The 14,475-nt window shown below is 36.0% G+C and overlaps 1 protein-coding gene and 1 long non-coding RNA gene across 6 annotated transcripts in view; one reads left to right on the top strand and one right to left on the bottom strand.

The window, feature by feature from the left end:
* Window positions 1–8,702, bottom strand: part of LOC106301906 (very-long-chain 3-oxoacyl-CoA reductase-like protein At1g24470) — a 12,719-nt gene extending 4,017 nt beyond the window's left edge. The window contains exons 1-2 of the mRNA XM_013738389.1: window positions 8,255–8,702; window positions 5,438–5,723 (exon numbers count right to left, since the gene is read on the bottom strand). Coding sequence (XP_013593843.1) covers window positions 5,438–5,723; window positions 8,255–8,573 — 605 coding nt within the window. The 5' untranslated portion in view covers window positions 8,574–8,702. The remainder of the gene's footprint in view (window positions 1–5,437; window positions 5,724–8,254) is intronic.
* Window positions 8,703–9,344: 642 nt separating this feature from the next.
* Window positions 9,345–13,797, top strand: LOC106301622. Of its 5 annotated transcripts, XR_001262265.1 has the most exons (7): window positions 9,345–9,983; window positions 10,078–10,247; window positions 10,346–10,552; window positions 10,649–10,776; window positions 11,169–11,279; window positions 13,179–13,469; window positions 13,702–13,797. It is a non-coding gene; the product is annotated as an uncharacterized LOC106301622 (long non-coding RNA). The 5 variants fall into 5 exon arrangements; XR_001262266.1 differs by lacking the exons at window positions 13,179–13,469; window positions 13,702–13,797 and having other exon boundaries at window positions 9,347–9,983; window positions 11,187–11,522; XR_001262267.1 differs by lacking the exons at window positions 11,169–11,279; window positions 13,179–13,469; window positions 13,702–13,797 and having other exon boundaries at window positions 9,347–9,737; window positions 9,843–9,983; window positions 10,649–10,947.
* Window positions 13,798–14,475: the final 678 nt, after the last annotated feature.

Below are 14,475 nucleotides of genomic sequence, written 5' to 3'. Positions count from 1 at the left end.
AAAGATAAGAACCCTCGAAAAACTAAGAAAGGTGCAGATAATGAAACCGAGATGGTTGAAACCCTAGACACGACCGCGGCCATTCCTAAATACCGGGACTTAGCCGCGGCCGATCCCAAAACCCTAATAGCGATCGCGGCCGATCATGAATGCTTAGATGCGGCCGGCCCTGATGTATCTAATACTGATTCTTGGGACGCCAAGATTCAAGGTACTGAAGGTCCTGATAATAATGAGATCTCAATAAACTATGTCTTGTCTAGGATACAATGGAACAAAAAGAATGTCGACATTGATGATATATTGGCATGCAATGTAGCACTTGAAATCATGGATGATAATGAGGATCATGAACCCACGTCTATTTATGAGTGCACTCAATGATCAGATTGGATCAAATGGAAAGAAGCTATAAACGTGAAGTTAAAATCTTTAAAGAAGAGAGATGTATTTGGACCAATAGTCCAGACACCTTATGATGTTAAACCAGTCGGCCATAAGTGGGTCTTTGTGAGAAAGAGAAACGAACATGGTAATGTCGTTAGATATAAAGCACGACTTGTTACCAGGAATAGATTATGAGGAGACATACTCCCCTGTGGTTGATGCTACTACTTTTAGATTCCTGATAAGTCTGGCTATAAGAGAGAAATTAGACTTGCGGTTAATGGATGTAGTAACTGCATACTTATATGGTCCACTGGATAATGAGATATATATGAAAGTACCAGAGAGTATTAAATTGAAAGACAAATCAAGTTCTCGAGAACAACATTGTATAAAGTTGAACAAATCACTTTATGGACTGAAACAATCAGGTCGAATGTGGTACAATAGACTAAGTGAGTACCTAGTGAAAGAGGGCTATAAGAATGACATGATCAGTCCATGTATTTTTATAAAGAAATTCGGCCAGGGCTTTGTGATCATAGCTGTATATGTTGATGATCTGAATATCCTAGGAACCTCTGGAGAAATCTCCTAAACATTTGAATATCTTAAGAAAGAATTCGAGATGAAAGATCTAGGAAAAACGAAATTCTGTTTGGGATTACAACTTGAATACATTAGAGATGAAATCCTTGTGCATCAAATGGCATATACAGAGAAAGTACTCAAGAGATTTAATATGGCCGAGTCTCACCCATTGTCTAGCCCCATGGTCGTGAGATCTCTTGGTTTGGACACTGATCCATTCGGCCCTAAGAAGGACGATGAGGAAGTCCTTGGTCCCGAAGTGCCATATCTTAGTGCCATAGGAGTTTTGATGTTTCTGACTAGTCACACACGACCAAATATATGTTTTGCCGTGAATCTATTGTCTAGATTTAGCTCTTGTCCGACCCAAAGGCACTGGAACATGATTAAACATGTTCTTCGTTACCTGCAAGGAATGAAAGACTTGGGTCTATTTTATACTAACCAAAACAAAGAAGGTTTAGTTGGTTTTGCTGATGCAGGTTATCTTTCGGATCCACACAATGCTCGATCACAGACATGCTATGTGTTTACACATGGTGGAACAGCCATATCATGGCGTTCCATGAAGCAGACAACCGCGGCCACTTCATCAAACCATTCGGAAATCTTGGCTATTCACGAGGCCAGCCGCGAGTCTGTGTGATTACGGTCCATGACCAACCATATCCGAGTTGATTGTGGGATGACCGAAGGTAAGGACGCACCAACTGTGATGTATGAGGACAATGCAGCTTGCATTGCTCAGCTTAAGGATGGCTACATCAAAGGAGACCAGACGAAGCACATACTGCCCTGATTACGGTCCATGACCAACCATATCCGAGTTGATTGTGGGATGACCGAAGGTAAGGACGCACCAACTGTGATGTATGAGGACAATGCAGCTTGCATTGCTCAGCTTAAGGATGGCTACATCAAAGGAGACCAGACGAAGCACATACTGCCCAAGTTCTTCTTCATGCACGAGCTTCAGAAAGCCGGCGAGGTCCAAGTCGTCCAAGTGCGTTCCAGTGACAACTCAGCCGACCTGTTCCCCAAATCACTTCCTACCTGCATGTTCAGGAAGCTCATGCATCAGATTGGGATGCGTAGACTGAAAGACCTTCAGTGATGTTCAGAACAAGGGGAGTAATACGTGTTGTACTCTTTTTCCTTCACCATGGTTTTGTCCCACTGGGTTTTTCTGGTAAGGTTTTAATGAGGCAACATCTAAAGCGTATTACAAACTCTGTATGGTTATGGCATCCAAGGAGGAGTGTTATAAATCATATTGTGGATGTCCATAACCGGCCCGGTCCATAACCGGCCCATACCGTTAGAGAGAGAGAGACACGGCTAGAGAGAGAGTCGGCCACCTTTGGTTTTCCTTTTCCTTCTTAGATTATGATTTGTCCTCTTTCCATATTTGTATTTCCTTTTCTAGTCTTTCCATTATTCTATGACGGTGTAACTCCCTATATATAAAAGGCTCCTTCTGTTTATGAATAATATAGAAACATACAGATTCTATTCTCTAGTTTCACAACACAACTATATTTTTTCTTATATGTTATATTTTGAATTTTTAAAAAGACTAAAAATTACTAAAAATGGTAAAAGTCCCATATTAAAAAAAATTGTAATCAATGGTTTAACTTTTTTTGTTCAAGCAAGATACAAATGATAATATATCATAGGGTGGGCGTTCGGATACACGTTCGGATACACGTTCGGGTTTGTATCAGATATTTCAGTATAAAGGTATAGAACCCGTTTGATTATTTCTACAATTCGAGTCGGGTTCCGATATTTTATGTTCGGGTTCAGATATTTTGGGTCGGGGTTCGGATATTTAAATTTTGAAGAAAAAATAAATAAAATATTCATTATTTAAGTTTTTTGTATTTAAAATATATTTTAACTTAACTGTTTTTTTTTAATTTTTAAAATATTAAACTATTAATATGTTTGTAGATAAAACTTTAAAAAAAAAAACACTAATTTAGTTGTTGTTTTGAAATTTTAGATGCAAATTTTGTTAATGCAAGAAACAAGAACTTGATATGTATTTTAAGTGAGTAGCAAATGCTTTTGTCCATAATTATATGTATATTATCTAATTTTGAGCAATAAGAATCATTAATATAAATATTTTGAATAAAATGAGAGAAATAAACTATAAATATAGAGTTAAGTATACTTATGTTTGGTTATCTTCGTATATCCATTCGGGTTCGGAGATTACCCGTTTGGATTCAGATATTACCCGAACTGGTGAAATAAGTAATTTGTTTTGTTGTTCTAATTAGATAAATTTTAGACCGAACTGGTGAATATATATTAGATAAACATTTATATTTCGAGTCTGCACTTATATTCTATAACATCTTGATATATTAGATTTGAATACTAACCTGTTAATATAATTTGCCGGTGATTTTTTTTCAAAATTTTGATTATTAGATATGTATATGGAGTGAAACTAATTTTTACAGATGTCCTTTTTTTTAACTGACACTTATGTAACTCACTGAATTCATAAAAGAAGTTAAAAAGGAAACTTAACTCATATCAATGAAACAAATACGAGAACGAAAGCACAATTCTGTAGAGGTAGAAAATGAAATCACTTATGGAGAGTCAATAGTAAACAAATCGAGAGCAGAAAATCTAATCCCCTTTCGTTATTATACAATCGATGTTGCCTATTTGATTTTAGTGATTTGTGTCAGCCGCAAAACATAATTTTATTTTGTGCATATGAAGTCTTAAAAATAATTAAAATGAGATGTAATACGTTAACTCTTCAACAACGATTATATATTTAAGAGAACAATATTTGTATTCATCATTTTATAATCGATAAAGATTGTAATGTTGCAAAATGTTAAAATCATTTTATAAACAAACATTATTATAAGAATTCATATGCGCGCGGATTATCATCTAGTTACATATTAATAAACAAGCTTTTCCGAATAACCAAATACATTTTTATCAACTTTGAACGACAATCGTACTTTTGATTTCTATCATGGTAAAAGCGTTACTTACTTAGTTATCATTTTATACAGATATCACTCTAGTTAGAATGAGGTTTGATATGCTCAAAGCTTCAACTACGCTAAGTCAACCATATGTTTAGGATGTGTGATCGTAATAATTAAGAATCAATTCTAGATGATCAAAGTCAACACACTGAAAATGTAAATATTTCCTTAATCTAATTGAATCAAGACAAGTTATAAACATGAATTCATATTGTCCCTACACTTAAATGATCAATTTTGGTTAGCTTTTTTTTCGTAACACCAATTTTGGTTAGCTAAGAATGCAAAATACTTATAATATTGATTCAGGCATTTCATCAAATATTTTTCAGATATTAAATAATATTTTTAATTAAATTAGCATAGAATAATATAGCATTTAAAATAAAATAATAAATGATTAATATAAATTGAAAGCTTAAGAATCATACATCAACATTTAATTACATTTATCTACCTAATCTAAAAGCTCAGTTAACTATTCATAAACATTCCTGATAATATTAATATTCATTATCATAATGTGCAGAACTAATATAAGAGTTTAAGACAAATCTCAAAATTAACATTTTACCCAAAAATATATACATCTCAATAAATCTCAAAATAAGTTTTCTAGCGTGGTTATTCTCCATTAATTACTTTAAGCATCTACCTAGCTTAAATGCGCGTATCTCTTAATATGGGTGGTGGGGAGGTATACATCGACCTCAATGGAGTCGAGTCATTAGACAATTTTGGATGATCAAGGTCCCCCATATACTAATGACTGAGTAGTTCCATATTTATGATACAACGACCACCAAGAAATTGAATACCGGAATGAAATTAACCTTAATCTGGATTATATGCAAGTCACCAATATAGCTGTAGTTAGTAATTTGAAAAGAAACCAAATTTTGTAGCCGTTTCCCTTATAAAGTAGATTTTTAATACCAAAACATATAAAAATAGACTTTATTTTGATTTGAAAACATACCGTTTTACATTATTATATATGATTTTAAAGAAAGAAAAAAGAAAGAAAGAAAGCTTATCAACAATATTAGAAAAAAACTGCTGAATTTTACTTCAAAAAGTACAAAACGGTAAACGTAAAATTGCAGAATTTTTCATTTAATTATATTTTCTGTAGACACCTTTAGTTATAATTGCTAAGCAACTAATTTAAGTACCGATCTTTTAGTTATACCTCATGATAACCACTTTGGTTTCCTATGATTTTATCATATACTCTTAGCTATAGATAAATTTCCGTCTTAATTGACATAACATATCTTGTAAAAAAACAATTAGTGTTCCAAATATTTTTCTTAAGACCTCTAATAGTTCTGCACGGTTTTGTTGTTCATGAGACTATAATTTTGAAATGTGCATTGACCAGATGAAAACTAAATAAAAGAAAAGTGAGTGTGGAAAGTCTTAACGCTTTGGTGGCGGCGTAGATGGCGTAGAGAGGATGTGAAGGGACAACAACGGCAGCACCGGAGCTAATATTGACGATGGCTCCTCGACGGCGGTGAAGCATTGGTCCGATGAGTGATCTTGTGACCCAAGTGGTGGCTTCAAGATTAACCCTAAGGATTTTAGTCCATGTAAGTTGGTCAACCTCGTGGAAGAACATGGCTCGTGGATAAGTTATCCCCACGTTGTTGATAAGAATTCCAACTTCAACGCCTTTGATTCCCTCCTCGATGGCTCCATATCCTCCTTCTGAACAATTTTATCATTATTCACTACTCAAAAATACATATTTCTAATTCTATATCACATTTGCTATATTTCTTGAGTATTGAGCGGAAGTTCATACTAATCTTTGTAAAAACCAAATGTTTTTTCTAAACATTAAAATCACAACATAAAATTTACTTAATTATGCCCAACTGAGTTCTTAATTTGAATTGGTTTATTATTAAATATTTGTCAATGATTTCTCCAACGTCTATAGCTTTGTGACGGATGAACCTTGTAACGGCCCGATCTCCCGGTGTCCGACCGGGGTTATCGAAAGGGCATTATGGACACGTGTCTACTCATTTAGACAATCCTACGTGTCTCGTTACTGGTCCCAAAAGTCGACGGACGCATAACCTTCTTTGAAATACCGTCCCACCCACATCCATATACTTCTAGTTACAGTCATGCGCACAGGGAAATGGAAAGGGAGGGATGAACAACAAGTTACTCAGTAAAGCGACTCTAGACCAGCCTGCCCGCATGACACTCTATACTACTCTATGCGGGAACTAGGACTGACTAGCCACTACAATCAATTAATGCATCTTAACATTTCATATCATCATCATTCTTTTCCAAACATTCTCAATTCTATACATTACTAACAACCTAGCGATCAATCAATACAATGATCTCACTCATTGCCACACACATCAAACCATAGACTTAACCGACTCCATTTCAACACCCCGATACCCGACCATGAACTAAGGAATCCTACAATGCACGTTTTTATATCCCGCCTCTCGCGGTTGGCTCGTCTTCTCATACTCCGTGGGTAACTCTTGCTAGACAACTACCCCATATTCATGTGGGTGCCCCAACGGGACGACACTACCCCACAGCTCCTATGGGTGCCTAGCGTAGAGCTAATCCACGTACGCCCTCTATCCTATATGATTCCCCAAACTCATGCTTAACCTTAACGTTATTCACTTATCCATTCTCATTCACATCCACATTCACTTATCCATTCACATCCTTATCCACTTTCACTTATCCCTTCTCATTCTCATTCACTTTCCTTTACACTTAGACTCGTACTCGTACTCATTCACTAGACGCCACCCGTTATCGGTGTCACACACATTACACATCGCACTCAAGTTCTACTTATAGTAACATTAACAATCAATAGTCATCTATCACCTTAGCATTCGTTTCTTTCTAGCCTCTTAGCTTTCATTCACAATCAACATATGGGACTACACAAGCCAATCAACAAGCATCAATTATCAACCAATCATCGTCACAACAACACAAGACAGTTCATTAAGTCCCATTTAGCAGTATGATGGTTCTCATGCATCATGATCCATTCATCTATATTCTAGCAATAAACATGTTCTATCAACCTAGCTCTCAGACAGGGTCTAATCAAACCTAACTCCAACATAAAGGAGTATACAGTACATGGGAACAAGATGGTTTCAAGACACTCCACCTTAGCCTAGATCTGGATCTGGAACAAGAGACAAGGGGGATGAGATCTGAACAGATCTGGAACAAGGGAACAAGAGAGAGACGAGATCTAGTCACCACCACCAATCGGCTGCAACCACCACCACCACCATACGGCACCGGCGAGGAGGGAGAGAGAGCGACGGCGAGGAGAGAGAGACGTGAGAGAAGAAGAGAGAAAAGGAAAAGAGAAGCTTGACGGCTAGGGTTTCCTAGTCTCTCTAAATCTCTGTAGGGCTTCGCTCAAGTTTCAGAATGAGAGAAAACAGAGAGGATACAGCTTTATTTATAGGAAAATGAGAGAACTCTAGGTCATTTACCCTAGTGGGCCGCAGTCCCAACGGGCTCTCTTTAAGAAATTTTTGGCCAGGAACCGGGCCGTTACAAACCTAACATGGCATGGCATGATGGCTTTTACCCTCCTTGTCGCTTTACTACGGAACCATTGCAAATGAGCAACGTACAGTAGATTTTCTTGGATTATTCATTATTGTCAGGAAATCATCTTATTATCCTAATAATTGGGTTCTAATATAATTTTTCTTTTGAGCAATGATTCTAATAGAGTTTATATAGGTCCATAAGTACTCTTAGCAACAAAATACATAGTGCTAAAATTTGTATTAGAGTGCCCTTCGAAATAATTAACAAATATGTATTTTAAGAAACATTTGGTTTTTAAATTTTAATCTTGTAAGTGCATAGTATTATTTTACTTTTCCGTTATACTATTATAACAAAGTCTAGTATATTTTGCGGCTCTCTTACAAATACACTACTAAATGTAATTGTGTACTCTATATATTCATTTATGTTTCGAATTATTTGTGCGGAGTAATTATATTTTTTATCCTGGCTGTTGAATCAAGATTTTTCTTTTGAGAAAGAACAATAATTTTTCCAATGTTACAATCATGTAGTAATTATATGCGTGAGCACACACACAAACGAGTAGTCGAGAACTCTGTGTGGACTAGCTCAAGACGATTGGCCGAAAAAGAAGTGAGCACTGCAATGAAAAAGTAAGAAAGTGCATTTAGAATTACCAGAGCAGTCAAAAGGAATGATCTTGATCTTAATTTGTGGAAACTCTTGTCGGAAATCATCGGAGACGGAAGCGAGCTTCGAAGGGTTTCTGCTGACTAGGATGAGGTTAAGGTCGTGTTTTGCTAGCTCGTGAGCAAAGGCTCGTCCGATTCCATCTGTGGCTCCAGTGACCATAGCCCACGAGCCATAACGTTTGAGCCGCTTAGGGTTTGTGAGTAGGAATCTCGTGATGAACCATTTCAGGAGAGGAAAGAATAGTCTAACGAGAGAAAGAAAGCCTATGAAGCTTACGACATGGAGATGCCATGTTCTTTGCATGTTCTTCTTTCTATCACCTTTTTAATTGTTTTTATCTGCTTCCTAATTTGTTTGGTCATGAGAACTGGCGTGGAGCTAACTCATTCTTTATGTAGGACAACTAGAGTTGAGAAAGAGAGATTTATTTTGTGTTCAAAAAAGAAAAAAAAAAGAAAGAGAGATTTATTTATTATTTTCTTTGCTCAATCTTAATCATATTACACAAAAATGATATTGAAATTATAAATTATAATAAATTGTAGCTTTACAAAGAAGACCAAGTCAATATGTCATCATCCTATTTCTTTTTTTAACGTCTGATTAATTATGTTTTTACAACGATGAGAAATATTACATAGACGATTCTACAGTCGACAATTCTATCATCATGAGAATGCACGTCTGAATGCATCGCTCCGAGCCGCCCTATGAAATCTATGTTCGATGATATGCCCTTGCCCCATGCTGAAGACCTCTTGTAACCCTTTTTCTTCATGATCTGCATAATTTTCGTTTTCTCAATCCATATTTTTAACGTCATCATACTACTTAGGATATTTTTAAAATTATTTACAAAAAAAAAAGAATAAGAAATAAACCACTTAAACGAATGTAACAAAAAGTTAAAGAGTACTTTCAAATACACATCAGGAAGAATAATGATTTTAGGGAAATTGTTTTTTTTTTGTTAGATTTTTCTTTTTTTTTTGGTCACTGAAGATGTAAAATCAAGATATTGTTATCCAAAACAAGTGGCTTGGGAACCAAATAAAAGAAAGAGCAACAAGAACACCAGTAAGTCTTAGTTGCAAAAAAAAAAAAAACACCAGTAAGTCTTGATAAAACAAAGAGAAACCCATGACGAGGGAAGATAAAGAAGTGTTGAGGTACTCTGCCTGATATAACACTAGTAGAAGGAATGAACGAAAGCCTCACGCTCTTAAAGATGGTAATGAACAACCAGCGTCAGCCTGAATGATATTTGTTAACCAGCTTGGTTCACCACGAGCTACGCAAGATTGGTATCACTGACCGCAATCTCAGGAGCAACTCTATTAGCGGTATTTTTCACAACTTCGAGATGGCAGTGGTGAAACTTCTTCAAGAGTGCAGATGTATTAGCTATCACGTTGGAGGGGTGAGCTACAGATTGCGGGTTCTGTAAGGCTTCTGGCTTCAGTTGAGGTGATTTCCATAAGCACTCTGTTCCAATGAAGTAACTGGAGATCTTTTGCAACCCATCCTATTGACTCAAGTTCTGATTCTAACCTTTACTGTACACCCGTGAAGGCCCGACGGCTGTGTTCTAATGCTTTTCCCCCAAAGTCACGTACAGTCCATGCAGTTCCACAATGTGCGTGCTTCTAGACCCAAGAAGAACCTACGTTACATTTAATAAAGCCCTTACAAGTTTCTGGAATTATTGAAAAGGTCTTTCATCATATATTTTTTATCTAAGATCGGTTTTGTTATTGATTTACACAAAACTTTATTATATCTGTGTTTTATCTATGTTAATGTTTAGATGACTGGCAAAGATAAAGATTTTAGATATATGGCAACCTCTGATTTGTTCAATGAGTTGAATAAGGAATCCTTTAAACTCGATATGGACTTGGAGATGAAATTGTCGAGCATCATACTTAAACAGCTTGATGATGTTGCTGGTGATGTTTCTGGATTGGCTGTTAAATGGTTTGCTTTCTTCTCTCTGTAGATTTGGTTTTCATTGTCTTGAGATTTTTGTAAATTAGCTGACTGAATTCGATCTTTGATGTATGATTTTCTTCCAGTCTTGCTCCATTGGTGAAGAAGGTTGGAGAAGAGCATATTGCTGCTGAAGGGAAGGTTTTGATCTCATAAAGTTTGAGACTTTTTACTGCTAAAATGTAGCTTTGAAGTGAGTTTATTGCAGAGCAAGTATGATGGTGTGAGAGGAATAATCAGCGATAAGTGGTCAATGAGGATTCTTTGGGACTGTGCACTCGGAAGTGCAGTTGGTAATGTTCTTCTTGGACCTTTCGATTTGTTTTCTTTAAACTCGTAAAGCTTTTTTCTTTCTCTCTGAGAGACAGCCCCTTATGATATTGTGTTAGGTTTATACATGGTTGCTGTAGAAAGACAAACCCAGAACAGAGCACGTGCTTTGGCTTAAGGTTTGAGAGCTGCTGAATCACAAGCTGGTGATGCTGATACTCTCTGAAATCTACCAAATTCTCCCTCAGTTGAGTGTTTTTTTTTTCCTTCTTTTAGATACTATATAATAACATCTTCTTCCAAGATAGTTTTTGATGCACTTTCTTGTTGGCAAACAATCCTAAAACGAGTTCGAAACTTAGTTGAAGTTGCCTGAACATACAATTTGTGTTATGGAATAAAGCTTCTTACTTTTCTCCTTGGACTCATGCTATGTTTGTGTATCGCTTTTTCATTGTACTTTGCTTTCGCGGTATGTGTTTTCTTTAAAGTAAAAATATGTCACATCTTATAAAACCATGAGGGATTCTTTATTTTGAAAAATGTACATCAGGATCAGTTTATTTTCTAGGATAAAAAAATGGCAAAGGGATACCAAAGCAAATGCTTTGGATTCGTTCTCTTACTATGCTTCTTCAGTTCAACTTTGGCACGCAGGGTTCTTAAGGATCTCACCATGATGGTGGCAAGTAAGCTAGAGATGAACCATGTAGTGAAGCGTGGGATGGTTAGTTTGAGCCTGAGGACAAGGTCAGGTCTGATCATAAAAATTATTAAAAAAAGATTAAGAACTCCTAAATGAATATTTGGGATAATGATGCTCTAAGTGCATATCTTCCCAAAGTAAAAAGGCTATTAAAGAGACATATTGTTTGGTTTAGGTAGATCATATTAAGTCATGCATAAACAAATGTTTAAGACAAACAACCACCTATAATAACTTACCTAGCCCTAATCGAATATTCTAGGACTGTGAAACTGAACATCTCTTAGAGCATCTCCAAAAGACACTCTATAACTTCAAATATGAAGTATTTTACTCTACAAAAATAAACTTTAAAACTTCAAATTTGAAGTTTTTGAAGAGTGTAAATTCTATATTTGAAGTTTCACTATTCAAAACTTCAAATTTGAAGTTTCATATTTTTATTTGCATTTTGGTCCTTACAATCACACATCACCTTTATGATTCATAAATATTTTCTCGTTTATTGTTTTAATCCTTAAGAAAATTATATCTCATAAATATTTTAAATTTTGTTTACAGATTTTAAATTTTACACATAAAATTAAATAAAATTTAAAATAATATTTAAAATATTTTAAGCTAGATTTAGACAACAATAATATACAAAAAAACTTAACAAAAATATTTTAAAAAAAATTTACATGAAAACATAACTATTACACAAATTTAAATATTACAACAATACTAATAGTCAGGTAAGTTTGATCCGGAACCTTCAAAATTTTCAAATATTGTCCAAATTTTTTTGTGTAACTGAAGATGATTGTTGTTGTTTTTGATGTCTTTTTCGTACAATTCTTTTTTGTTCATATCGAATATATTCACAAGTATTAATATCATCGAAAAGAAATTAGTCTTTTAGCAATAGTTTATGTTTCTCTTTTACTTTCTTGTTTCGATCTCTTGTATTTACAAGTATCAATATTACCCGATTTCAACAACTTTTAGCTCGTAATCTACAAAGTAAAAATGAGGAGAGCCATTTTTTACTTCGAAATGCACTAATAGATCATATATGCATTACGAAAATCATTTTATGAATTAATATGGTATTTTGTTCGAAGCTTAATATTAATTAAGTTATTTTTATTTAAATTTTTAAATTTTAGTAGAATATTTTATTAATTAATATTGTTGTAATATGTTTATATATGTGCTAGTTATTTACAAAAGTTTTATGAATTCAAATTAGTTAAGACAAATATAAGGACCATATTATAAAATATAAATAAGAACAACTTTAAATTTCAAATATAGAGTTTTGGAAACTTTAAAATAGAGTTCTTTTTTTGAGATGCTCTTATAATTGAGACATTATTCTGGATATATATACAAGAAGACATCTATCATTCTCTGCATACGGTGATACGGGTCGAGAAAGAATGGGAAAAATAGAGAAAGAGAAGTAGTTTGTGTGGTTCTGTTGTGTGTAGTTTCATGTGAGAGGCCTAAGAGAAGTTAATCACCTATCTTGTTAAAAGATAGAAGCTAGGAGCCACAGATGCAATAAGAGACTGTACACCATAACGCCAAGCCTTTCTTGAGGACAGCTCATTAATACTCTTCCACCTGAGACCCTGCATTGCACACAAATCAAAAAACGATCCTCACTCAATAAGAAAAACCAATTTGGAACCACATTTACGATCAGTTATTATATTAGCAAGTAAGTTTACCATATTCCATCGATCCGATCTGCTATCATCTTTCCTTGCGCTGGAATCAGACCAGATATGTTGAGAGACTTGAAAACATCTCCTGTAAAAGGAAAAAAAAATAGATTGTGTATAAGATGAGTAAGCTTAGAGACTCCAGACATACTTTAGCAATAAACAAGATAGATATGTAGACGCGCCTCAGTTCTGACCTTTATCTTCATCTGTTTGGTTGTGGTTTATCAGATGCTCCGACTCTGAATCTATGTTGCTTGAAAGAGGATCAGTCGATCCTTTCCTCACTCGCACTGATGTAAAGCACATGTGATATTGTTTTTTTCCCCAAGGCTACCTAAGGACAAAATGTGTTTAATTCAAATTTGAAGATCAAAACATAGCAAGAGACCGAAGCTTAAATCATTGGCTCTAAAATAATCAAAAGAATATAACTTTATCAAGTTTTAAGGCCATAATACTTAGCCGCAGATATATTTTTGAGGTCATAACTGAAAGCAGAGGCTTAACGGAGGTGAAGAGGTAAACTTTTCTTATTTCATAAATTCTCTTACAAGATTCATTTGTTTACATTTGCTTATATAGAGAATGCTACTAGGTTTAGGATGTCTCCTCCAGCTCATCACATAGAGCTTGGAATCTATTAGTCGTTGCAATCACATGAGCTGTATGTGAGCTAGTGTTTGCTTTTGCGGACGCCGCCTGCATTGCTTTAACGTCAAGAGCTTTAATGTCTTCTTTGTCTTGTTCGCAGGTACGGCTTGGAGAGGAGACTCGTGCTGCAACGTCGTTTTGCTTAAGTTCACTCTTGGGTTTCCACATTTGGTGAGGTTTCGGAGTGGGCTTGGGCCTGTTACTAATAGCCCCCTCAAACTTTGCGTGGGGGGAAGACACACACCAAGTTTGCCTCGAAGTCTTCGAAACGGTTCCAGAGCAAGCGACTTTGTGAAGATGTCGGCGACCTGAAAATTGTTAGAGATGTGCCGGACTTCGACTACTTTCAGAGCTACACGTTCCCAGATGTAGTGATGATCTCTGTTGGGGTCGAAAACGGTTACGACGAAGTTAACGTCCAAATCCCCGCAAAATACAAGTATGTCTTTTCGCAACAAATCATGTTCGATCAAGAGAGCGTCGCAACGTATGTTCCCGAGATAAAATTTCGGTCGAATTCTGTTTAGATCAAATATAAGCCATCGGAAACATACCCAGACCAGTTACGGATAGGTCCGAGTATGACGATCGGAACACGGACGAACCAAGATCGGTCATTACGCTACTACCGCACATGCACGCTGTCCGGTCGCTACGTAGCGACCGAGCGTCCGTCCCGCTCGGTCTCTATGTAGCGACCGAGCTCGAGCCAAAGCTCGGTTGCTACGTAGCGACCGAGAGTTCGATCCGCTCGGTCGCTACGTAGCGACCGAGCGTTCGTTCCGCTCGGTCGCCACGTAGAGACCGAGCTCAAGCCGAAGCTCGGTCGCTACGTAGCGACCGAGAGTTCGTTCCGCTCGGTCGCTATGTAGCG

Source organism: Brassica oleracea, chromosome C7, assembly GCF_000695525.1.
Source record: "Brassica oleracea var. oleracea cultivar TO1000 chromosome C7, BOL, whole genome shotgun sequence".
NCBI lineage: Eukaryota > Viridiplantae > Streptophyta > Magnoliopsida > Brassicales > Brassicaceae > Brassica > Brassica oleracea.
This window is presented reverse-complemented; position numbering and strand designations above follow the sequence as displayed.